The 26,021-nt window shown below is 40.5% G+C and overlaps 1 protein-coding gene across 2 annotated transcripts; it reads left to right on the top strand.

Moving 5' to 3' along the window:
• The first annotated feature begins 542 nt into the window (after nucleotides 1–542).
• Nucleotides 543–20,197, top strand: ccdc73 (coiled-coil domain containing 73). Of its 2 annotated transcripts, XM_085411397.1 has the most exons (21): nucleotides 543–587; nucleotides 739–879; nucleotides 2,995–3,066; nucleotides 3,148–3,219; nucleotides 3,311–3,346; nucleotides 3,531–3,605; nucleotides 5,063–5,101; nucleotides 6,359–6,494; nucleotides 7,485–7,564; nucleotides 7,789–7,911; nucleotides 8,174–8,233; nucleotides 8,432–8,536; nucleotides 12,377–12,487; nucleotides 12,663–12,803; nucleotides 14,260–14,473; nucleotides 14,577–14,670; nucleotides 14,836–16,213; nucleotides 16,441–16,537; nucleotides 16,702–16,841; nucleotides 19,416–19,495; nucleotides 20,014–20,197. In XM_085411397.1, the coding sequence occupies exons 1-21, from the start codon at nucleotides 543–545 to the stop codon at nucleotides 20,195–20,197; spliced, it is 3,423 nt and encodes a 1,140-aa protein (XP_085267523.1). The 2 variants fall into 2 exon arrangements, with proteins under 2 accessions (XP_085267523.1, XP_085267522.1); XM_085411396.1 differs by having other exon boundaries at nucleotides 14,577–16,213.
• Nucleotides 20,198–26,021: the final 5,824 nt, after the last annotated feature.

Raw genomic sequence — 26,021 nt, 5'->3', positions numbered from 1 at the left:
TGTGCTTGCAGTGTGTGTGTGTGTCACTCAGTTTCTTGGTTATGTTGAAGGGACAGTTGCAGAGGACTATCCACAGGTCAAATTAAATAACCCAGGTAATTTAAAAAGCATTGACAGTGCAATTTGTCCATTCAGTGTTATTGCTCTGACCCCTATTAGTGTCGATGGGCTGGTTCATTTGAACCTGGATGGCTTATCGAGGTGTTATCTTCTCATCGCAATGGAAGCGGTGTAAAACAAAGAAAGAAAAAAGCCCTAACAGTCATTTCAAAGCCATTAGGTCAGACTGCAGTGATTGAGAAGTATTACAAGGCCTTAATGTTCTTCTCTATTATTTCTACTAAAATCATTTAGGGGTAAAAATTGCAGATGAGGAAGTAATTATAAGCCTATAAGCTCATAAGTGGAAAGGCAGAGATGTTACTGCTTATTAAACCGTCTATTCTATTAACCTTTCCAACAAAATGCGCCCCACTCCCACCCCACCGGATTATCAGGCAGAAGAGGCCCAGTGGGACCTTTGGCTGCCCTGAAACGACTCGATGGATGTTAGCACAGAGTCTGAGACACTTCCCACCCACACCACTGTAAGTTACTAATTTTGACAGTGCAAGGCAAAGTAAATAACATCCATCAGCTGGTTTGTTTACTTGACAAAAGATGAGATTAAAATACATTTTACATGAATGATATTGTTTCAATCTTAGCTTTGTTTGAGATTTCGATCTTCTTTTTCAGTTTGGAGAAGATGTGTTGGAACATGAGCTGAATCTTTCCAGCTCACACTGTCAGACGGAGAGTGGGGGGAACATCTTACTACAGCTGCTGGAATTCAAAACCAATCTGCTCGAAGCCGTACAGGAGCTGCATATTCGGAGGGTAAAGTTGAAGTTGTAACCATGTCACTGTGAAGGCATTAAGGTACCATCTCCTTGAAGTATACTTTATTTTAATTTCATAATCAAAATCACGTCCTGTGTCATGGCTCCGGTGGCATTTATCTGTTTCTCCATGGTGGTAAAAGACGTAAGTACTTAAAAAAAAACTGTAACAAGTATAATAGACCAGTGATCCAATGTAGCCCTTTCGTGGGCAGTGGTAGTACTGCGTTGAGTGTCATGCCTTGATCCCTTTCTCCATCTTCTATTAGCAGTAATTAACAGCAGCTTAGCGACAGAGTTCACTGATTCCTAACTTTAAAAAATCTACCAGCTCCAAGCAAGGTTCATCCATACTTTAAATACTGATCACATAAATTAGCAGAACATTTCATATCAATTTACCAAATTAGTGCAGTGAAGCTATTTTATTTAAATAATATCTGAGCTGGTTGGTACTAGAATGATACACGATACTGACTTATGCATAATTTCAAACAATACTAAAAGCAAAGATTTATAAGCAGATGCGTGAGCACATGCTCTGTGTCAACACTGGTCATTATTAGCAGCGGCTTTCTGGGAATTACGCTGTGCTCGTTTAGGTTCGGAATTGGCTGACATGAGAGCTGTTTGAACTTTGAGGTGCCTTGTTATGTGTATTGTCTCTAGTATTGCTCACTTCCTCTATTCCTCTGTATTATATCACCATTTCCTGAGTAGAACTGAGACACTAATGACTCTGTTTGGCTGAAGAGCAGTGTAATTTCACAAATATATTGGTTATGTTGGTATTAGAGCATTCATAGAGAAAGCTAAGTGCCCCTTTGGCTACGTGGATTTAACCCTGCTGGATATGATGCACATTATGTCAAGAAAGAGGGGAGGGGGTCATATAAGCCTATTAGCCCTTAACCAATGAGCACAAAGTCAATTTGTTTGTAAAGAACTAACAAAAAGAATAAAGCTTTCTCCCCTCCAGCAAGTACTTTAAATCCGAGTGTGCTTAAAGGTTAGAGGAGCAAAAATGGGATGTTGGTCGTTGAGCTTTTATTGTTATAGTCATGTTAACTCAGACACAGACATTAGATGATATATCAGTCTGTTCCTCCTCAGGCACTGCCGTTATCAAAGTAGCACTTTGTAGTTGTGTCGTTCACGGGGGTGGGAAGGTTGAGAGGCAAGAGGATGTCATGATGGAGCCGGACATTCCTGAGCAGGTCAAATTCCAGCACTTTCTTTTTTTTAAAGCGGTGTAACCAGCGGCTTTAGTTGGTGAAGATGAGTCATAAATGGGGAAGAACTGCGAGTAAGATGAAATGTCACATTACATGAAATGCATGTGATATGAGATTTAGTGTGATCTGGAAACAGTGTCAAACTTTTTCCAACTCAAATTTTTATTCCCACAAACTTCCAAATGCCATTTTTTGTTTTTTAACGCCCAATAAAAGGTGACCATTCAGAACAGCAGTAAAAATGGTAAAAAGATGAAAAGCTATAGATGAGATTGTGCAACATGGCTTTTCGGCCTTCTCTTGATACACAGTTACCTGTTTTAATTTACATGGATTACTGATCTTAGAAAGGCTTTGCTGTGCATTTAACACATGCACTCACACATACACACAGCAATTATTCCCTGGTGGAAAAATAACAGCTTTATCTCCTGTGTACTCCTTTTTTCTTTTTTTTGTGCCACGCTGGTAGCATACTTTAATAGGAACTTATAAAATAAGCTCGCTGAGTTAACCGGCTCCCACGTGCACATAAAAAAGTCCCCTGGATATAGTGAGCACTTGACTTTTACCTGCCTTCTCCAAGAGAAGAGGGAGGATAGGGATGGTTTTCCACAAATATCACCTCCCTTCTAATGTTCCCCCGTCACTGACTGCTTCCACAAAAGATACGCAGGACTGAACCAAAGAAACTTAAAGCACTTTGCAGTTTTGGCTCAACTCCACTGGCCCACAGAGTGAAAAAGATGAAGATTTTCAGACTGAATCACACCTTCTTAGTCACAGCTTTCCCGTTTAAATGTTCTTATCAGGTGTTTCCTGGTTGCTTGTCTAATTGTGAACTTACTGATGCCTGAGAGTCAGTTTTTTTGGTTTAGGATGCAGAAACCCGCTTTGAGGATCAGATCAGTAAGCTGGTGTTGGAGAAGCAGGAGATGGAATGGGAGAAGGTACAGCTTTATTTAACAAGTAATATCAAAGAATAGATGAGATCATCAGTAACTTTCTTCCGTCTTCCCTTTCATTTGCAGGAATCCCTACAGCATCGAATTGAATCTGTGACAAAGCAACACACTGAGTCACTCACAAATCTTAAGAAACAGGTGTGGTTTTTATTCCTCCATTTTCATTTCTAAACAAGACTTTTAACAATGTATTAAAACCTTTCCAAATAATTTATTATCTTTTCTCAAGTTTCAGGCCAAATTAAGAAACACAGAGGAGGAAAAGGTACAGAACTCTTATTCCCCCAAACATCCCCACGATAGAGCATTTTATTCAATAAATGTCTTTAGAGGAGAAGTAAATTTACTCATCTCAGTTGCACAGTTTTGGCCCTCGGAGTGAATTCTTTTGTGCTGTGCTTTGGGCTTTTATTGCTTTTTTGACACTCAAAATGAATTTAACATTTCAGGGGAAATATCAGGTCATTGCTGAGTTAAAAGACAAGGAGATTAACAACTTAAAGGAAGAGCTGAAGTCACTGCAGGTACTGAGTTGTTCAACATTCTTCTTTCTTCTCTATCTCTGTTTTATTGTAACATGCACACCATCAGCACCTTTTATCCCTTCTTTATTAAAAATAAGCAAGATAACACAGTTTAATCGTTAAACTGTTCAGAGAGACAAGTAAATAAAGAAAAGGCATGCTCGATCAGAGTCAAGGGTTCTGGTGCATGAGCCTGGCCCGCTCCGGCTCCCCTCTGCTCATCTTCAGACTTGACACCACAGAGGTGATAAACGATCGTACTCACGGTCCAACGCACTTTAACAACCCAGCCGTGTTACAGAGACAATAGAGACCGTTTTTGATATTCTATCTGGGAGACTCTGACTGCTGTGTTTGGATAAAATGAAGCCCGTTTGTGTTCAATCTTGTGACACGGTCTGGTGGATTCTTTAATTTAACACATTATCACACAAGTGACAGGTGGCACTGAAGTGATTTAATTGCCATGTACCTTGACTTATCTGCACACCACTGGTGTTGTATAGTTCAAGTAATGTGAAATATAAAAAGATTCATACACCAGCTATTTTAATTCTAGTAGAAATTTTTTTTTCATATTCATAGTAATGTTTAAATTCATGCAAATGATAAATGGGGTATTATTGCCCCCAAACTTTACCTTTAGGACTATTTTTTTCTGTATTTTGGGGCAAAATATTTTGTTGTTGTTTACATTTTATATGTTAAGAATAAAAAAGGAAACTGTATTTTCTCCTGGCCTAAGACGTAATTTGGACAAAGTCAGTGTTTTTTTGTTTGATTCGTTGTTTGTAGGTGGAAGTAAGTATACAGTTTAAAGAAGCAAAAAAAAAACACAACAATTTGGCAAAATGAGAAAACATCTGGTGGCCCTATCCAGGGTGGGACGGCCTCTTTGAGTCCTGTCAGTGAGGCGTTCATTGTGTAACAATCTATGCCAAAAGTCTATAAACGTGGAGGGACTTAATCACAGAGCCCGTAAAGACAGTGTATTTGAAAGTGAGATGTCTGCATGACATGATGGCAAAACAAAACATTTGGACATGCAGATGCAGAGAGAGAGTTACAGTACTGAAACAAAAGCGTATGTTGAGATGGGGCTTTGTGTCACATTACATGATCTTTAGTTGGTAGAATTTTTGCATTTTTAAAAGATTGTAGATTCAAATTATTTCTTTTTAAATATGTTTTATGTTGCTTTTGTTTACCTGAACATGTTAAGGAAGTCTTTGCAACACAGGCTTCAAAGCTGAAATGTGAAGGGTTTTTTTTAAACTTTGGAAAAAGCAAGACTTGCTTTAAATTTCACTCAGTTGCTGCTGTTATTAAAAATGTGCCATCTTGATTCCAGATGTGTTGAAAACTGTCATGTACGATTGCAACATCACTTATTTCTATTTTCTAGAAGCCGCTCTCAAAAACAGGCTCGCTAATTTTCTTTTACTTCTGTCACACAGTTGCTGAAGTACAACTTGGAGAAGAAATCAAGTGAGCTGGTAAGGAAGGATTTTTCCATTTATACAAACTGTTGACAGAAGGTTGGTGGGAGGGGAGTAAAATTAAAAGAGGAGGATAAGGGAATGGTGCTAAGGAGGGATGGGTTTAGAGGGGAGAGCTCATCAGGAGTAACGGATAGGGAGTGTGTGACACTTTGAACTGCCAGCACAGCAGAGAAAATATCTCTATTAAAATATTTTATAACTGGGCCTCGCTCAGTTTAACCTTCTTCGCATGCCGGTGGCTCAGCAGAGTGAGAGGGAGTTGTAGAGATCTGGCGAAAAGGAGAGTCGGACAGATTGACTGAAGGGAGTGAGAATGAAAGAGAAGGGAGTGAGTGAGAAAACGGGAGAAGGAAAGAATCTGCTCAGCTTGATACACACAATCAAACTGTAATGGCAGTTTGAAGAGCGATAAAGCGCTCTGAAGCATGAGCCCACTTGATTCTTACATTTCACTGAAAGAGGCAGGCACTAACTCTGTCAAAGCGTGACCCTCACTTTACTTGACAGCTGTTTCCACTGTCGTATGTCTTTATTTTGCAAAATAAGCTAGCTCCTTTTGCTGAGCCACAGCCATCAATCTGCTACAAGCTGGTAATAAAGGGGCAGCGTGGTGGTGAATAGAGGGTCCGTTCTGGATTTGAACCTCCTGGTGACCTGTAGTCGTTCTGTGATGAGTTTGTTTGTTCTCCCTGTTTCATCCAGAAGCTCTAGTTTCCTCTCACAGTCCAAAGACCTGCATGCTACGTTAACTGGTGTTTCTTATTTGGCTGTAGGATGTGAAAGTGTGTCACCTGTGTCTGTATTGCCCTGTGATGAACTGGCGACTTGATAAGTCTTTCTCTTAAGCCCCCAAGGTGGATAAGGGGTTAAAAAATGGGCAAAGGACGAACTGGAGTCAGGGTGAAATTGCTAATCTGACCCCTACAAAAGTAAAACATCTGCATATGGGCATATCTCATCGACCAATTAACTTTTAAGGGGGAGGGGAGAGAAGCTGGGGACAGGCAAGTGGTGGTGGCTTTAAAGTCTAAGGAGTTTTGCTGTCACCATTTATCATTTGAAACCAGATATAACAAGTGAGGGGCGGATCAAACTGACAAACCGAGGGCCCTCATAGGTTAGAGACATGTCAGTCACATGTATAATCATCCTCAGTGATATACAAACAGTCCCAGGATCTGTGTCCATTAACGGGCCGGGTCCTCCTCAACATATTTCTTCTTGTCTGTTTTAACTGTGGCCCCTCCACAGGAACAGAAACTGGCCTTACAGAGCCGGACAAAGGACGGCCACCTGAGCCAACTGGGAGAGGTGGAGAAAAGATTCAGTGCCTTGTCCAGGCAGTGTGCCATGGTCAAGCAGGCCCATGACAACCTGGAGCAGAATGGTAATAGATACAGAAAGACAGATATATAAATTAATGTTCTGTATGATGATCACTCTAGGCTTACTAATGATCCCATGCAAACAATTATATACACAAATCAGATCACGCATTTCACATATGTGCCGCTTCAGTTTGTCATTACTGAGTGTTATTAGGTTGTTTTCAGCAGAAGAGGTTCTGGTTTGTTCCCAGTATAGCCTGAATTCTCTCGGTTATAAATATAATAAGGTGCTGGAAACAGTTCACAGGGATCCTGGTACATCGTGACGTGATACAGTAGTATGTCTCTGCTCATGCAGAATTTTCAACAGCACATTCATTCCTGAGAAAATCTTCCTTCACATCATTCATTTCACTTTATCCTCGTCTTTGTTTTGGGGTCAAGATCTGGGTAATGCGCAAAGGTCACTGTCATGTTTCTTTAAATGCTCCTCTAGGAACACTTTGATAAGAGTAAACTATGAAGACATCTCCCAGGTCAGCAGTGAGGTTTAGTTTAGCACTGGGTTGCTATCTAGAGGCTTTATGTGAGCCAAGAAAATATTCCCACACCACCAACACCAGGCAGCCTGTCCTGCTGACACCAGGCAGGATTGATCCATCACATTATTTTCCTGCTCTTTAACTTTTTAACCTTGCTGTCTACTCATCTAACATACTTTCCTCTTTTTCCTGTCAGCTAAAGGTAGAGTTTTTGTCAATGAAGCCCAGATGTAGTCATGTTTAATGAGACGTGTGTTCTTAAACTGACCTTTTACACAACACCAGCCTCAATTTTTAAGTCCAAGAGGCATTTTCTGGCCAAATATTGGGATTATTTTAGTGTCTGTTACAATTAGTGGTAAACCAACTGCAATGGGAAATCCATTTCATCTTGTGTCCTGTTGTTTAGTTTTTTCATTGAATTTGTGATTTAGATGGGAATCCTTCCTGTTTGCCCTCATGTATAAGCTGTGTATGTTTCATGCTGCACTATGTGTCAATTTCCAGTTGATGAAGCCATGAGAATAAACAAGAAACTGACTTCTGCTAATGAAAAACAAGCAGCAACCATTGTGTCACTAAAGAAGGTATGGGGCCAAGTGGTCTAGCATTTAGATTGTTTGAGGCATTTTTGTGATTTTCCTTCTAAACTTTGTACCATTTGGCGTTATCAGTTAAATATCAGCCACTAAAATATATTGTTGTTTCAAACTAGAAGATATTGAGGGTATTATTTGAGTTGTCCAGTGGCCTGAGTAGTTTGTGAGGCATCAGCTTGACTAATCCTGTGATTCTTATGGTGTCCTGTCAGCAGTTGGATGAAGTCAGTAATGAGCTCAGCAAGGCCAAGATGACTTCAGTTAGACCGGCCAAACCCTACAGTCCCACAGGCAGAGAGCAGCATATACAGCAGCTGCACCAGAAGCTAAAGCTGGTAAATGATGGTCATTAACAGAAATCGTGTTTTATTCTAGCAATTCACAGCCAAATGATCCCAGGTTCAAATCCCATTCTGTGTGAAGTTTGCATGTTAGCCCTGCAAAAGTGTTTGCCGCTGCATAGTACATGGGATAAGGTCCAGCCCCACTGCAACCCTTATTTAAATAAGCAGAAGAGGATAGATGGATCGATTGATTAATGCTGAAAAATCTAATCCAGTTCTGACACAGACAATATTTATTTTTTTGTATGGTTAGGAAACTGAAATGAACAAGAAGCTAAGGGAGGAAAATGCAACTGAACTAGCAGAAAAGCAGGTAAGGACCTGGAACATGACTAAACCTAGACAGCTTTAATGTTGAGTCTCTTCCTTCAGTGAAATTTTGTGAACGTGATTGTTTTGGAAACTCCTTTGAAGTATTTCCACTTTTTATGATGTCAAGGTTCAAATAAACCAAAATCAAGCCCGGTCAGTTTGTGCGCCATTATTGTGTTTGTGTCTGTGTGTGGTTTAGGAGGTGATACGGTCTCTGCAGCACACCCAGCAGCTGTTGCTGAGTCAGACGCAGACAGTGAGGAGAGTAGAGTTGGAGCTACAGACACAAAGACAGACGTGCGAGGTCAGAGTATTTCATCCTGTACTATTTTGTGGATGTAACTCTTCACATGTATACATGTTAGCCAAGACTTCCCTCTTGCCATGCCTTGGTAGCCTTTTTCTGAATTGGCTTCACTTTTCAGACAAGGAGATTACATCTGTGGGGGTTCACATGTAGTGCATTTTAAAAATAACTCAGTCCCCTTACAATTGCTGTCATTCAAAAAGTGGATCAGTCTAAAAAAAAACTTGGTTCTTTTTGCATTCGCGTTATAATAATGAGCTCATTTGAAAAGTCACTTTACAGAATACAGGCAAGTGAAAAGTACTTCTCACTTACCTGTATTCTGCACTAAATTCCCACCAAAGTTCCTTATCTTCATGTGATGGTAAGATGGAGAAAAAGTTTCTAGGTGTTCTGGACAGTTCCAGTTTGATGTGTTCTTCAGTTCCTCCTGCACACCAAACTCTCATTCAGCTTTATTATTATTTTCAAGGGCAACTGTTTTTTGTCTGTTTGCTTTGAGCATCTCATTGCAGTTGCGTGTGATCTGTCTGTTGTGTCTCTGCAGACCTAAATTACAATCCCCGATGATGAAACGCATGTGAAGTTTACTTTAACAGATCAAAAGAGAGAAAACAGCTAATATGCGTATCTGAGTGCCCGGCTTGAAATTACCTCCACCAAGGAGTTTCTGGTTTGAAGGCATTTGTGTGCATGTCATTCTGTCTGTAAATACAATAGCTTGAAAACTTTAGAATGAATTCTGGTGAAACTCTGTAGGGGTGTAGAGTGGAGTTTACACCCCATTCTGTCATGCTAATCTCCAAAAGTTGATTCTGTTCATCTGGACGTAGCGTTTTGTGGGAGAAACGTTTCGTTACTCATCCAAGTGACTTCTTCAGTCTCAGCTGACTGCAAGTTTCCAATCTTATAAACAGTACATTTGCATAATGACTGAAACCAGCCCACTGAAGGAACAATGGGCTGGGAGGTCAGTTCCTTAATCATAATTATGCAAATTCTCATGACCATTGATCAACAACCACTGACCAAAACCCACTGATCAAAGACCACTGATCAATGGCCATGAGTGCCATTCACAGAGAGTTGGGGAATGGCTGCAATCACAACATGTAAGATGGTGACAGATGTACCCTTAGGCCCCCTCCTCGATTCAGAGATGGTCTTTCCCTTTTCACGTAAATGGCCTCCTTGACTCCGCCCTCAAACCAGCGTTCCTCCCTGTCCAGGATGTGTACATCCTCATCCTTGAAAGAGTGTCCACTGGCCTGTAGGTGTAAACAGACTGCAGAGTCCTGGCCAGACGAGGTGGCTCTTCTGTGTTGTGCCATCCGCTTCTCCAGAGGTTGTTTGGTTTCCCCGATGTATATATCCCGGGAATCCTCCTGGCACTTAACAGCGTACACTATGTTACTCTGTTTGTGTCGGGGGAGCCGATCCTTGGGGTGGACCAATTTTTGGCGCAGCGTGTTTTGGCGTTTAAAAGCCACAGAGACCCGGCGTTTAGAAAAAATGCGTCTCAACTGCTCCGATACTCCTGACACATATGGGATCACTACAGGTTTTCGCTTGGGCTGTTCTTCTGCCTCCCTGGCCGCTGTGTCAGTGGGGATGGTGTTCACTCTGTGTTGTAGCGTCCTGATGACACCCAGTTTGTGCTCCAGTGGATGATGAGAGTCAAACCTTAAATACTGGTGTAGGTTTACGGTACACGTCAGCTTTTAGATGGCCCCCATTACTGATGGAAATCTCACAGCCTAAGAAGGCTAACCTGCCACTTTTCATATCCTCCCTGGTGAATTTGATGTGTCGGTCCACCGAGTTAACGTGATCCGTGAAATGTGGTACGTCCTGAGATTTGATTTTCACCCAGGTGTCATCCACATATCTGAACCAATGGCTTGGTGGTGTTCCAGGGTAGGATAGCAAAGCCCTTTTTTCCACTTCTTCCATGTATAAATTGGCCACGATGGGTGAAACTGAGGAGCCCATGGCACACCCATGTTTCTGCCTGTAGAACTGGCCCTTGTATGTGAAGTAGGTGGAATGAAGACACAGTTCAAACACACTTGGTCGATGCTGAGAGTGGTCCTGTTGCTGAGGTTGGGGTCATCCTAATCTCTTACGGACTACCTCCAACGCTTTCGTGACTGGGATGCAAGTGAAGAGAGATGTAATGTCGTACGAGACCATGGTTTCATCTGCCTCCATAATGACATCTCTCACCTTCTCAACAAAATCCAGGGTGTTCTGGATGTGGTGTTCAGAGCTGCCCACCAGCGGGTTGAGGATCGAAGCCAGAAACTTGGAGATGTTATAGGTGACAGAGTTGATCATACAGACAATCGGTCTTAAAGGTGCACCCTGTTTATGTATTTTCGGTAAACCATACAGACTTGGTGTAGATTCCCCTGGGTACAGCCTGTGGTATGAGGTCCGGTCGATAGCCTTGTCTTGTTCTCACTGCTTCAGACAGTCTATCACCCTCTTCCTGTAGCCACTTCCTGGGTCTCGTTTCAGGGGCTTATAAGTATTTTCATCACTGAGTAGTGACAAAATCTTCTCATGATAGTCTTTCTGGTTTAGCAATACTGTGCACCGACCCTTGTCTGCTGCAAGGATGATAATGTTGTTGTCATCTCTAAGTGATGTGAGTGTCTTCCTCTCCTCCATGGTGATGTTGGATGCTGGGGGCTTTGCATTGCTGAGACAGGCCGAAACTTTCGTCATGCTAAGTAAATAGTGCCCAGAGAGAGAGCTACATTTTGGAGTGCTTCTTGTTTATTAATGTGTTAGATTGGATAATTATGTCCAAATACACATTTCAACCTTAATCACACATTTAGAAAAGTGTTGCAAAGAAGAAAAGAATAGAAATGTAAAGTGTAAATCAGAAAAAATAGCACATCTTAATCTCCTGATTTATTTTTAACTGGTGTATTCATGTTAACTATCATATACTGTATGTAGTACAAATATTGGTAAGCATCACTGGTAAGCAAAATTGATTTAATAATAACAAAGGTTTTTTTGCCTACAGGAGAGAAAAAATTAGCTCCAGGTGTGTCTTTGTTTATCAATAATAAGGAAGAAATAGAAGAATTTATCTTGTTGATTCTTACAAATTACAGTCATACATTTAAGCCACATTTAACAAAAAATTTGGGGCGAATGAAATTTATCCTTACAGACTCTGGACTTTAAAGTTAGTGCGATTTCAGTCCTTTTATGTTAGAATACTTTAATTGGTTTTTGTGTGCAAAACCAAAAATAAATGCCAAACTTATAGTAATGACATGTCTGTTATCCCACTTCACCTTTGTAGAAACCTCCTTTTCATGCACGTTGGAGTTTTGGCTGATAGAAAATGTGATTTATGTCTCCAGATAAAACCCTGCACCACCCATTGGTCCCACACAGATCAGAAATTTTTCAGGGTCTATTTAAATGATTATAGAGTAAATTTATGCAAAGACCAAAATGAATGACAACCATTGTTCCTTCCCATAAACTTGATGAATGGGATGTTGTATATCACAGCATGTACATGTGTGAATATAGTCGGCTCCACAACTGAATGATAGTGTGTTTATTCTGCATTTATAGCTTTAAAGTTTATTGTTCTCTTTTCTTCTCTCTATACCACCCCCTCTCATTTTAATTCACCTATTCATTAATTTATTAAAATCATTATCAAAATGACACAAGCCAACTGATTTGTATTAGCAAGAAGTCCTCTCTCTGCCTGCCCTGTTTAGAACCCCCTGTTCACATTAAATAAACACATAAAAATTTAGTACTGCACTAAAACCACATGGGCGATTAATTTTACTGCAGGCCCTTAAACAGGAACATGAGGTGATGGGAGAGCAAAGCAAGGCAATGGAAGACAAGGTGGCCCAACTGATGGAGAGCTATGCTGCTTCCAAGACCAGCTGGGACAAAGAGGTAGAAGAAAAACTGTGCTGTGGGAGAAGGCATTGTGATGATAGTAGCACATATTTACAGTGTCCGTCAGGCTGGACTCTTCTATAGCAGACTTAATGTGTATATGGGAAGATGCCAGAAAATCATACAAGCTCATTTAAAATCACATCTTTCATTTGTCTGTGTGGGTAAACAGAAGACGAAGTTTCTGGATCACCTCAAGACACAGCAAGAAGCCCTTCAAGCACTGAAAGAGGCTTATGATGATCTTCATCAGAAACACGCTGAGCTGTCCTTACAGGCCAAATCACATGAACAGCACATACATGAAATGGAGGTATGTATCCAAAAACACATGTAGGGGATTACACGTGTCATGTGAGGCAGGAGTGAAAGATGGGTACGGGGGGCTACAAATGACAAATAATGACACTGTGATTTGTAGCGGAAGTAGTGAACAGATGAAAGAGAGCCTGGAGAGGTGGAGGTATGCTCTGGAGAGAAGAGAAATAAAAGTTCGTAAAAACAAGCAGATGTAACAGGGATGCTCCAAGGAGAAGAAGCAGTGATGGTGGATGAATTTAAATGCCTGGGGTTAACCATTCAAAGCAATGGGCAGTGCACAAGTAATGTGAAGAAGAGAGTGTAGGCAGGGTACAGTTGTTGGAGATGAGTGTCTTGGGTGATTTGTGAAAGCAAGAGTGAAAGGGAAGGTTTGCAAGATGGCGGTGAGACCTGCTGCTATAGAGACAGTGGTGCTGAAAAAGGACAAGAGGCCGAGCTCCAGATTAAAGCACAAAGGGGATCAGGTCTGTGGAGCAAATTGTCCCTAACATCAGGACATCTCCAGTATTAGATGCTTTCAAACCCCGTATGTATTTTTTGGCTTTTAAATCAGAATGAGTTTGAAGTACTTTCATTTGTGCTGTTTTTACACAGCTTTATATTTCATTTAACTCTGTCATTTTTCTCCTGTGTTTTATTTGATTTGATCATTTTAGATATATAGCACTTTGTTCAACAGCTGTTGTTTTTAAATGTCCTGTAGAGACGAACTTTACTTGATTTGAGTACATCAGAGAGACAGCTCAGGTTCAGTGTTTCGGAGGCAGAGTTATAGCGGCAAGGCTGACGGTTGGACACGTACAGGGGAGAGATAGTGGATACACTGGGCAAAGGATGCTAAATATGGGGCTGGCAGGCAGGAGGAAAAGAGGAAAAGAAGATTCATGGATGTTGGTGTGACAGTAGAGGATGCTAGGGATAGGGTGAGATGAAGAAGAAGAGAGTTTCTCTTAACAGAACACAATAAACACTTTTCTACAACTCTGTTTTTACATGGAAAAACTCATCACGCAGACTTTGTACTACTCAATTGATAAGTTTAAAGTATTTACAGGGGACCTTCACTTTTTTCTACCAATATCTGTACTGTTGCAGTGTTGGATGATTATATTAAAAATGAAAAATAACTAAAATGAAAAATTAACAGGTTGTGTTTTCAGCAGTTTTGACAGAAAGTGAAATACATGTGCTGACTTGCAGAACGTTAAGAACTGCAAAGCGGTCCTCTCATTTATTAGACAAACCTTTCAAAACAGACCAGAGTCAGCACTTGAACATTCAGGGATAAAGAAACCAGGAACAGAGCTCACTATAATATTTTTCATAATATTCTGATTTACAGCTATGGGAATAATGTTAATAACAGCAGGTGTAGCTGATGTATAGTAGGTGAGTTTATAAGAGAAACTGTCATGTGAATGCATGCATGTTTATTTTTCTTTGCACAGGTAAGAGACAGCAGCCAGACACTCAGTGTTTCTACCCATCCCACCTCTGTGGAGGAAGTTAGAGGCGAGGAATCTGTAAGTGAACGCATCTCCAGATCTAAGCTTCCCGGCTTTGGCAGTCTGCAGCACTCGGTCTCCTCTCAGGCCAAAATTCCAGACCGTTTAGAGGACACAGCAACTGGAACTAAGATACTTGCCACTGCAGAGACTGAAGGTCAGCACACTAAATATAAACATACAGACGATAAATATGTTCTAAGACACTATGAGACAGTCATTTTCTTATTTTTTCTCATGCGCGTTTTATTCTCTTTTAGGTCAAAAAGTCCCAAAACAACAGTCACAAACAATAAAAGAGCCTTTAAGCCACCTAAAAATGCCCAGTTGTCCACTTACCATGAATTTCAGCTCGTGTACTTTTTCTGGGACAGGAGCCACAGAGGCCATAACATTGAACAAAGGGGTTAACAACTCGAAAAGTGAACACAACCCTGATGTGCTTTCAGATCTAACTAATACTGCTCTCTCTGTGTCTGATGATGATACCCACTTTATCAGAGGTTGCTCTGCGAGTAGTATAACTGCATCGAACTCCGATTACAGCTCTCTCGGTGAATCTGCAGATTTACCAACAAACATGAAAAATAAAGGAGACGACACAGGAATGAATGAGAAAGAACATGAGGAGAAGGACAGCGGGAAACAAGGAAATAGCCATAGAGAAGAAGAGGAGAAAAATACAGGACAGCTGAGGAATAGGGAAGACGATCAAGGAGAAGATGTGAAGGAGGGAGGACGTGCTGGAGAAAAGAGAGGAACAGCCATGGCACAAACAACAGATAGAAGAAACAGGCGAGAGGACAGTGAGGGGTCAGCAAAGGATGCTGGAACAGAAACAAAAGATAGAGCGGATGGAGCGAAGGAGAGAGAAAAGACAGCAGTGCAGACACCACAAACACAGATACGAGCCCAGACGATCACTGATATGACTGCTGAAAAGAGCCACACACTGCAGGTCATTGACTTCATGGGCGCTGAGCCGCCTGTGGATGTCTGTAAACCCTCAGACTTCACACAAAGTCTCTGTCAGAAAGTCAGTGAAAAGGATGCTGAATGCAAACATTTGAAGATCCATGGTGAGACTGGAAGAGATGGAGAACATCAAAGTGTTAGCTCTGAACAACAGGAAGTTTCAAATTTGTGTCAAAACGAGGTCCAAAGCTCAGACGGAGACACAGGATCACTAAGTCAGCCTCCCACCAAAAAAGCAGGGGAGCTTTCTGCTGGACTTTCTGAACACCTGAAGCAGTCAAGTACCTCACAGACAGACGATGCCGCATCAGCTGGTCACTCATATGGTTTTCACAGCGCTGAAAACTTGGGATCATGTCAGACACATACAGAAACACGTACTCCTTCTGATGTTATTTCAGATATGACGCAAACAGATGAAATCTTTGATGTACCTGTGAGTGAAAAACTGGCAGAACCTGAGCAGCTGCTGGAAAGCTTAGAGCAGAAAGATGGGCAGCGGAAGTCTGTGGTAACTGTTGAAGGAAAGGGTGATCCAAGTGTAGAGAACAGAAGAAAAGATGAATCAAGTGTAGATACGAATGTCTATCAAAAACCTATGGAAGAATCCCACTTAAAAGATGGCAATGTTAATATTACGATGGGTGCCATAACCCTTGATTCTGAGGTGAAAAGTGAGCATATAAAGGACACAGAAGATACAAAGAAGACTAAAAGTGAAACAGATCCGAAGCTGCCACTCGTTACAAGTCTGGATCACAAGCAGCCTGAGTTAGGAGAGAAGCTGCTGAGTGATTGTGGCGAGTTGTCTCTGCCCAGCAAAAAGACTTACAGGCCATTATTTGAGTGGGCCGCTCCCGAGAGAAGAAAGTCAAACTCCAGAACAAAGTCAGATGTCACCATAGCGCACCAGCCAATCCAGGTATTAGAATCAAAAGGTTGTAGCGTTTTCAAGCTGTGTGATGAAAATATGTACAACAGTTTCAAAAGTCATATGATGCTCATACAGGACTAACTAGCTACACTAACCTAGAGAAGTGCAGTTAATCTTAGTTTGTAATCGTAACAATTTTTTGACATTCGGATGTAGAAATGCTTTAAAGCTGTGGTTAGTTTTATATCAGTTAAAATCTTGGTGTTTTTTTCCAGGGATCTTCTCTGTCTGAGCAGAATACAACTGCTGGATTCCCAGGACATCCTGCCAGCACAATAATACCCAAGCCCCTCAAAAGCAAACACGACAATGGTGGTGGTTTATCATTTCACTAAGGAGCACAGAAACTGCTCTGATGCATGACTAGGAACATCTTACACAGTGAATTCATTGTCCGTCTGCGTTTCTTACCATTACTAATCATCATTCATTCTTGCTTTCTTGCTGTTCTTGCCATCTCACCTCATTCCTCTTAGTCCCCTTGGTGATTATGAGGGCGTCAGACCTGTTGAATGCCTCCAGTGTCTGTGGGACCGCACCTTCCCTGAGGAGAAAGCAGCAGGGACTCTGGGAAGCAGTGCAGGAGACCTGCAGAGAGAGAACAGCAGCAGATACGGTCAGTTGTTAAGAAGTAGGGAATTGCTGGTACGACACTTTAGAAGGTGGCTCATTTATAACTGTGAGAGTTAATAATCATATATGTATGTCACAGAAGTTATTTTAAAATAGCTTGTAAAACACTAGTCAAGTGATAAAGCACAGCTCATGATTTACATACCTTTACATTTGAGAGCTTTATTGATGAGTCCTCACTGTGCGAGCTGCACTTTGGAAAATTTAATTTCAGCTGCTGAAGCCCGTGTCCAAGTACATTTCATCACAGTGAAGCTTTAATCGTGTTCTCTAGTACAAGTTGATGTTGAGCAGCAGGAAATGGCCACAGTGTCGTGTTCACATAGAAATGCGTGCCCCCCCCTCAGAGGACATCAGAATGACCGTTATAAAAGGGTTTTCTCTGTCGAGGTCATTGCTGTTCCACAGATTCAGAGCTTCATCATTTTATAGAATGTGTCTGAGCGGAGCCCATGGGAAATTTGAGCTGGAGCTTGAATGAATATGCCCGTTACAACAGCCTGACATGTCCTCAGAGGAACTAGATATTAAAATGCTCTTTCAACATTTTTGTGGTCCTGGACATTTAGAATGTAGGAGAACTTGTTTAACAGAGTACGCAGAATATCTGACAAAGATTTCAGAGGTTTCAAACTTTCCTGCTCTTTGATTAATGTTCGGTCAGGTGTTGACCGAATGGATGTGGCTTGATGTATGTTGAGCTCATAGACAGCCAGACAGACAGAGAACAAATGACCTGTGGAAGAAAAAGTACCTAATGATGCCTGGGTACCTCGCCTCTCTCACTCACTCAGTCTCTGGTCTCCACTCTCGCTCTGTCTTCCTCTCTCACTTCATCATTTGTCCCTCACTCACTTTCTCCACCCTCTTGCTGTTTCACTTTTTTTTAATTCTGTTTCACTTTTTCTCTCTCACACGCTCCCAAACTCTTTTGTCACCATCACCGCACTGTCACTCTGTGTTTTATACAATCCAGGTGCTCGCAGTTGAGGGAGATGGGCTGCAGCATGACTCGAGTATGAGGGGAAAAAACAAACTCATCTGATAGTTTAACAAATTGTAAAGAAGACCAAAGCGAAGAGTTCTGGCTGCTCTCTCTGGGCTGGATACAGATACAAATATCAGTTGTTGCTGCTTATTGTCTGCCCTGAATTTGTTTATCTGTCTTTTCTTTTCTTATGAAGGAATTAAGCATTGAACTGACATTTTTGTACCAAAAAAAGACCAAATGGTGGTGATAGATTTCTGCCTTATAGGTGCACCAGGTTGATCACAGTCTGTGGGCGTCTGCTTGTCCGCTTGATTTTCAGAATTGGCCATAGATTGCAGATCAGGGGAGTTACTGGGTTGTGAATCCACATTGTTCATTTGATATTCCACTTTATCACTTTATCAGGACTAGATTGCGATCACTCAGGATTTGGCCTAGAAGCATGCCACAGAGAACTGAAGGAGAAGGTTGAACACTATGAATACTCACTCTTTTCATACATTTGATTTATCTGCCAGTAATAGTCCAAATCCTATAGAAGAATCTTTGTGTTTCTTATTTACTGTATTATCTCAAACTATTATATTATAGAATAATAAATATGAAACACAAACTTTGTGTGACCACAATCATCAGCAGGGATGATGAGACAGAGTACCGGGCTGTGGTCGACTCCTTTATCACGTGGTGTGAGCAGAATCATCTGCAGCTCAACGTGGCAAAGACCAAGGAACTGATCGTGGACTTCAGGAAGACCAGGAAACACTTGACCTCTGTTTCAATCCAGGGGGTCAGTGTTGACATTGTGGAGGACTATAAATACCTTGGAGTACACATTGACAATAAACTGGACTGGGCTAAAAACACCACAGCACTTTACAGGAAGGGCCAGAGTCGTCTCTATTTTTTGAGGCGACTGAGGTCCTTCAACATCTGCCAGAAAATGCTGAGGATTTTCTATGAGTCTGTTGTGGCCAGTGCGATCCTCTATGCTGTTGCATGCTGGGGGAGCAGGCTGAGGGTCGCAGATGCCAACAGACTCAATAAACTAATCCGTAAGGCCAGCAATGTTGTGGGGATGGAGCTGGACTCCCTCAAGGTGGTGTCGGAGAGGCGGATGCTGTCCAAGATAAAGACAATGTTGGATAACACCTCCCACCCACTCCATGACATGCTGGTCAGTCACAGGAGCTCGTTCAGTGAGAGACTGAGATTACCGAAAAGCACCACTGAACGACACAGGAAATCATTCCTGCCTGTGGCCATCTCCCTGTACAACGCATCCACTTAACACACTGTTTGCTGCTACAACTACACATGTTTCTTTTCCAGCTATTTATTTATGAGTGACTTATGTATGTGTATATATGTATATATTGTACTATTCTTAGTTAGCGTATTGTCTGTCTTGTCTTAATGTTGGTTTATGTTGGTTTATAATGGAGCACTGTAACAAAAAATAATTTCCCCCAGGGATCAATAAAGTATTCTGATTCTGATTCTGATCACAGCTTTCTCACAGTGGATATTTGGTGATATCTACTGTTTGTCGTCGTTTTTATGCAGGATGGCAGAGCTCCTCCGCCAAGCTGTTCTTTTCCAGCCTCCAGCACAGGCAGCAAACTGTCATGGCAAACCACTGCAGAGTGAGTATGTTTGTTCTTTAGAAAGAAGACACCAGCATTTGAACCAGAATAAATGTCAAAGTAAATAAGTAATAATGGGCAAATTTCATAGCTCCTATCTTTGTATCTACACACCTGAATGAAAATGTTCTTCACTAACGTTTTGGCCCATTCAGTAGTTAACAAAAGTATTGACAAAAAACAAGAGGGGTTTTTTTTTTTTCTTGGTTAAAAATGATATTTTAGAAGTTTTAGAAGTATTCTTATCATCTTATTCTATTCCAGCGTTTTTCTAATTTTTGCTATGTGACTTTGCACTGTCCACTTTCTGCTGTAACAAATCAAATTTCCCATGTGCGGGGCTAATAAAGGTTATTTTATCTTATTATCTTATCTTAAACATTTTCATTTAAGTGCATTACTTCAGTCTAATGGTAAGGAGAATTTGTATCGCTTAATTTGAAATGTGTATTATTACATGATTAATAATATGATTACTGACTACAAACAAGTTCATGCTAGTGTTTTCTTTGAATCAGGTGTAGCAGAGCTCCTACCTTAGCTGCAGGACCTAGTTCAGAGTCCAACTGGGAACTCTCCTGCTCCCAGGAGAGGGACGATCAACAGGAATCATTCAGGGCGCAGATCTCAAAAATCGAACAGTTCCTCAAGACAGAGAGACTCCGTCTGCCCAAAAGACAACGAACTGAACCAAATCTGTAGAAACTGCTGGTCGTCTTTATTCGCTGTCCTAGGTGAGACATTGTGTGGCACACGTTTGACAGTTATTGTTAGCGCAGGTCTAAATGTTCTGAAACATAATTGCTTTTTAATATATACATGTGTTACTGATTCCTTTGAACTGTATAGTTTCTTCTAACATTGCTGTTTGAAGTTTAAAGTTTTTTGGGTCAAATCATTAATTCTTCACTTTATTGTTATTTTAACATTTCTGTGCTTTAAATGGAAAACTGCAGAGTTTGTGTGTTTGTTTCACACGTGTGTATTTTTATGTTTTTAAGTGAAGAGATGAAAATAAGATAAGATAGCCTTTCTAAGTGACAAATATACAATACTACTACTGCTACGTTGGTAAGATTTTATTTTATCACACAGTTGCATGTGATTTAAGTAATTTTAAAAAGGCTCTGATGTCACCAGTGTAAAAATCCAACATTTCCAATCTCTTGTAATTTCATTAAATTACAGGGTTATCAGTTGTTTTCAAAATATTGTATACAAAGACTTTAGATACACTACAAGTTTCTGCAGCCTCACTGACACAACACTGACTCATCAAACCACACAAACAGGACATCGGTATGTGTTGAATGTCTTTTACTGGAAACATTATTCACAGTAAATCATGCATTCACAGCAAACAGCTGGATAAGTAAGGACCAAGAGCGCTGTTGCCCATTAAAAAGGCTGGGAACATGCTAATTAACATTAATTAGCATCATAGCCAATCAGTGTGGCATGTCTCAGAGGAGCTCTAATTGTGGAGGCACCTTTGGTCTACACCATGTTGTTTCTGCTGCTGCTGTTGTTGGAGGCAATTACAACTCGGGACACTCTGGTTTGACTGTGTTTACACCTATTAAATTAACAGAAATAACAGTTCAAATAACAATTAGCACTAAATACCCCAACCCTAATTAACCAAAAATCAATTAGTGAACACACAGTCCAATTAACACGTACTAACAAGCCTCTCGTTAACTTTATGTTCCCTGTGAGGATGATGGCGGAAAGAGCATATGGCCCCACAAGAGCATGAAGCAGCTGACCACACATGTTTGGATTCTCATTAGTCTGGTTGCTGCTTATGTACTGTAGACGTGTGGCATTTGGCTTCAGCTCACTCGCATCAGGTTAGTTTAAGTGGGTTTGAGAGTGTTGGACAAAGAGGTTTTTGTAGTATATAGACTGTCTAGATGCAAATTTCTATTAGCAAACTGATCTATTAATACATCTGACTGACATCAGTGCAGTTTGTAGCCCTAATTTTCAGCTGTCACACAGATACACAATGCTTTTTTACAGTATCACCTTCAGAAGACGAGATAATTTCAACATTATAATGTGCTGTTACGCATTTTTGACTTGGTGATAATGTGAAGACATAAAAATATATTACTTCACTTTTTAAAAATTACTTTTTTATTACCTCACTTTTTGTAGGTCACCATATTGATGCAAAAAAATATCTTTTTTTTTTAATATAGCATAACAACATAGTATGTAAATATAATGCAAACATAATACATAATACCCATCTGTCAATTTTCCAGCACTCATCTAGGGCCAGGTCACTGGGGCAACCGTCTAAGCAGAGAAGCCCAGTCCTCATTATCTCACCTGCATAAACAGAATAACGCAAAGTTCAGTGTTGCAATGCTTCCCGTTTAACTTCTTACCTGTGCCTGATATGCAGCGAGTCAACAGAATTGCATGACACTGCCTGAGAGCATCACTCATATAGGGCTAATTGTTTTGGTTCATAACGTTAAATGGACTCATTCTTATATAACGCTTTTCTACTCTCCCAGAGTACTCAAAGCGCTGTATACAACATGCCACATTCACCCAATTACACCCATTCTCACGGACTCTAAACTAAGTGATTTTCTAATGACATTCACACACATTCACACTCGGATGGATGCATCGGAGAGCAACTTGGGGTTAGTATCTTGCCCAAGGATACTTGGCATGCAGACTGGAGGAGCCAGGGATCGAACCACCCACCTTCCGATCAGCAGGGGACCTGCTCTACCTCCTGAGCTACAGCCACCCCACATTAGATTCTGTCTTTAGCTTTAAATCCGATACACGGGACTTTGAAGCACATAAAGATATAGTTTTGTTTTCATTACTGTACTTTGACACTATGCTGTGAAACATAGGTTAGCAAAAGTTAACCATTTGGCTGTGGTAATTGACCCTTATGACTCCCCCACGCCCCAGAGCATGCCTACCAACAGATCCACAGCAGACCTTGTTGAAGTTATAAGAAAAGACTCGAGCTTTCACCATATTTCTACTCGCACGCTAAAATTAACAGCTAACATTTCAGTGGTGGTAAAATGGCTCAGCTTGATCCATCTTACTACACTTACTGATAATGAATACGTCTGAACCTTAATGCACTCATAAAGAAACCTGGAGCATTTGAGTGGCTGTGCCCACCACTGCTGACCCTTATCCGTATTGGGAGGACGGGAGATGATGGGAGGAGAGGTGGGGGAGGTGTGGAATATAAAAGAGTTAATTTTAATGCACTCGTGGTCGCAAAAACTCATAGACGATCTATATTTCTCACTCATACAGTTTTTGCCTCTCCTCTTTTACATAAGCGTGCACATGGCCACATACACACATACAGTCTCTGTTATGAAGTGTTGGCACTTTGAAACAGTCAATTACCCTCTGGCTAGGGAGGATACCTGCTGTTAATTACTGCTCAGTGTTTTATATGGAGCGTAAATAAAGAGACCGCTGACATTCACATTCCATCAATGCGTCCCCCAGCTCACACTGCATTGTGTGTGTGTGTTATTTGAGTTTAAAATAACCCTTGTGAGGTAGGAACCATGGGGAAAACAGCATTTTGGAAAGAACGGGTACAAATCCTCCAACCTGACCAAAAAGATGCTGTTTCCCAGTGAATTTGCCTCATAAGACTAAATCCTGAAATAGTACCCCTGCACAGATATGCAGTATAATATATGCAGTTAAGATTTTGGTTTATAGTAATGTTGAGCTGGGGTTGGCAATGGCAACCTTCCATTTTAAACACAATTTGTTTTTACCCTTCCATCTACCCCAGCCTCCTCCTTAGTCCTAAAACACAGTCAGTCTTCAGTCCCAAATGTGAATCTGATAAACTTCGATCATCAGTTTTTAATGCATGTTGACAGTACAGTGATAATAACTATAATGAATCAAGGCCATGATACATGTCTATTATTGTTTTGTTATATCTCCCTGTCATTGTTATGAGTTATGAGTTGGTCCCCCTGAATTCATCCCAGGTTATCTTTAGTTGCAATTATACACTGTACATAGTGGGAAACATTGGACCACTACTTTGAAGCCACAAGTAAAGGTATCATCATCTTTCTGTCATATTGGTAAACTTTTAATTTGTTTAGTAGAGTGAGGTTCTCGAGCCAAAAATGCCATTCATACGTCTCCATATAGGGTTTTAATTATGAGCCATAATGTTGTAGCCATCTAAAGTTGACTTACTATATTCTTCAAAACTGGGAAACAATGATATGTGTCTTGTAGAAATTGCCATAAGATATCAACAACCAACCAATGTGATGTCAGACAAAACATCTACTATATCCATAATCCTAAAGGGAAGCAAATACATCTCTGATTAGTGGAGGTCACTGTTGCCATGGAAGATTTTAAACATGTGACAAAAACTTCAGAAACTGTAATAGCAGTGATTGCAATCAGTTGATGAAGCACTGTACTATATCGATGACGTGGCTATATATATTACTTTGCTACACACAAACAGCAAAATATATTTTAAAAGTTCCGGTTTTATTTATATAGTGCCAAATCACAAAAACAGTTGCATCAAGGCGCTTTATATTGTAAAGACCCTACAATAATATAAAGACAACAGAGAAAAACCCTTATAATCATAAGACCCCTATGAGTAAGCGCTTTGGTGACAGCGGGAAGGAAAAAAATCAATTTTAACAGGAAGAAACCTACAGCAGAACCAGGCTACAGGATGGACGGCAATATTCCGTGAGCAGTTGGGGTGAGGAGGGGAAGACAAGACAAAAACATGCTGTGGAAGAGAGCCAAAGATTAATAACTAATAATTGATATTATTATCAAAAGTCCTATTATGCAGCGCTGCAATAATGAAAAGAATTTCATTTGAAAAAGTTGGAAATCATTATGGGATTTGCAAAAACTTTTGGGATGAGTAGCTCCTTCACTGTTAAAAGAAATTATTCACACAGTCCTGCGTCTTTTTATGGTCATGACTCAACTGGTAGCTGGCTGCTTTAGTTCAAGACAATCAACGGGTTTCTTTGCTCTCACTGGTAGTAGCTTCAATTGCTCGCTTCAAAGTTGAGAAAAGTTTAACTTAGGACAACACTGGCGGTTATTTCATCACTTTCTGTGGTCTGTCGCCACCATATGTCTTCTAGTCACTTCCTATGTGGATGCTCCATAAAGGCATTTGTATAACAGGCTAAAAAAGAGGCAGATAACCACTACTGTGGCACAGATATAGGCTTATTAGTGCATACAAATACATACAGGATACAAATTAAATTAGCATCTTACCGATACCAGATTAAAAACAAATCCAATATTTGAGTTTCCACAGCAGTTATTGTTTTACTTGTTTACACTCTGCTTGAGTTCACTTGGATCAGCTGGTTGTCGTGTTTGTGACGTTTCAAATATGTGTTTCCAACAGCAAAGGTGTCTTTGGTGGACAAACTGCAATGTCAACGCTCGTAACATGGTTGAAGAATGCTTATCTCATCTCTTTGTTACTTTTTCAACCTTAAATTATCAGCCAATATAAATGCTAATACAAAAAGATTAACATATAGCTAATATCAGTAATCTTGCTGGCGGTATTGGAGGTTGCCACTTGGTGCAAAGTATAAAGTGACTTAATCACACACACCTCCACCTTTACCTCCCAAATTGTGGCCTGTACAGTTAAAAGAAAAAAAAAAAGACAGAAAATGTAGTCAAGTTTAAATTCAACCCTGATTTACAGTCCCATTTATTGAAATTCTGTACATGAGAAGGGAGGAAAGTTATATATTTGCCAATCCTCCAGCTAAATGGGTCTCACCACCACTAAACATTGCTGACTGTCCTGGGGTTACAGGGCCATGTTTTGTCATATTATACCTCTTTGCCTCAAAAGCCATCACAGTAAATCTAGCCGGGAAGTCGTATTAAACAGTGCAGTAGATGTCTGCAGAGACGGACGCTGAGTGCAATCCTGGCACTCTGAGTGTACTCTGCAGTCTTAAAGTGAAAAAGTGCAGCTGCTCCTTTGGCCCTGTAAAAATACTTAAATGAGCAGATTATTATAGAGAGAGAGAGGGTGGCTTTGGCTCCTCTTACCTCTTGTTACACTCTTGGTAGAATAGAGCTTCCTTTTTGTATTTTCTATATATAGTAGCTAATTTTTAGTATACTTCTTACTTTAGTATAATTAATGTTAAATGTGGTTTGGCCCTGTTTTAAATAACCCTTTTGCCAATCAGAACATCTTATTGTTTTGCTTTCAATAAAATTTAATTGTATAGATGTATGGTGACCTACGGAGTGTAAATAGCCACAATTAAAACTGTTCCTCTGTTGTAAATGGCCCAAAACTCTGCAGAGTGTTTCTTTAAGTTTCTGTCTTTTTTAGGCATGAAGAGTTTGCTTTAATTCAATTTCTGACTCAAAAATCTGATGATTTCTTTGATTTTAGGGACTTAAGTTTTTGATCTTGAACTTAACTTCTTCAGAAGGCTATTACTGTGAAAAGCGA

This window comes from Rhamphochromis longiceps, linkage group LG7 (genome assembly GCF_057381845.1).
Source record: "Rhamphochromis longiceps isolate RC_006_pf linkage group LG7, R_longiceps_female_GT1.1, whole genome shotgun sequence".
NCBI classification, from domain to species: Eukaryota; Metazoa; Chordata; class Actinopteri; order Cichliformes; family Cichlidae; genus Rhamphochromis; species Rhamphochromis longiceps.
Note: the sequence above shows the minus strand (reverse complement) of the source record. Positions and strands in the feature narration are given on the sequence as shown.

What these genes read in the sequence shown, in the direction of transcription:
- ccdc73 (XM_085411396.1), top strand. Translation starts at nt 543, where the DNA reads ATGGATGTTAGCACAGAGTCTGAGACACTTCCCACCCACACCACT. An exon ending in CTGAACTAGCAGAAAAGCAG is followed by an intron (nt 8,234 to 8,431) that starts GTAAGGACCTGG and finishes TGTGTGGTTTAG; the next exon opens with GAGGTGATACGGTCTCTGCA. An exon ending in TGCCACTGCAGAGACTGAAG is followed by an intron (nt 14,474 to 14,576) that starts GTCAGCACACTA and finishes ATTCTCTTTTAG; the next exon opens with GTCAAAAAGTCCCAAAACAA.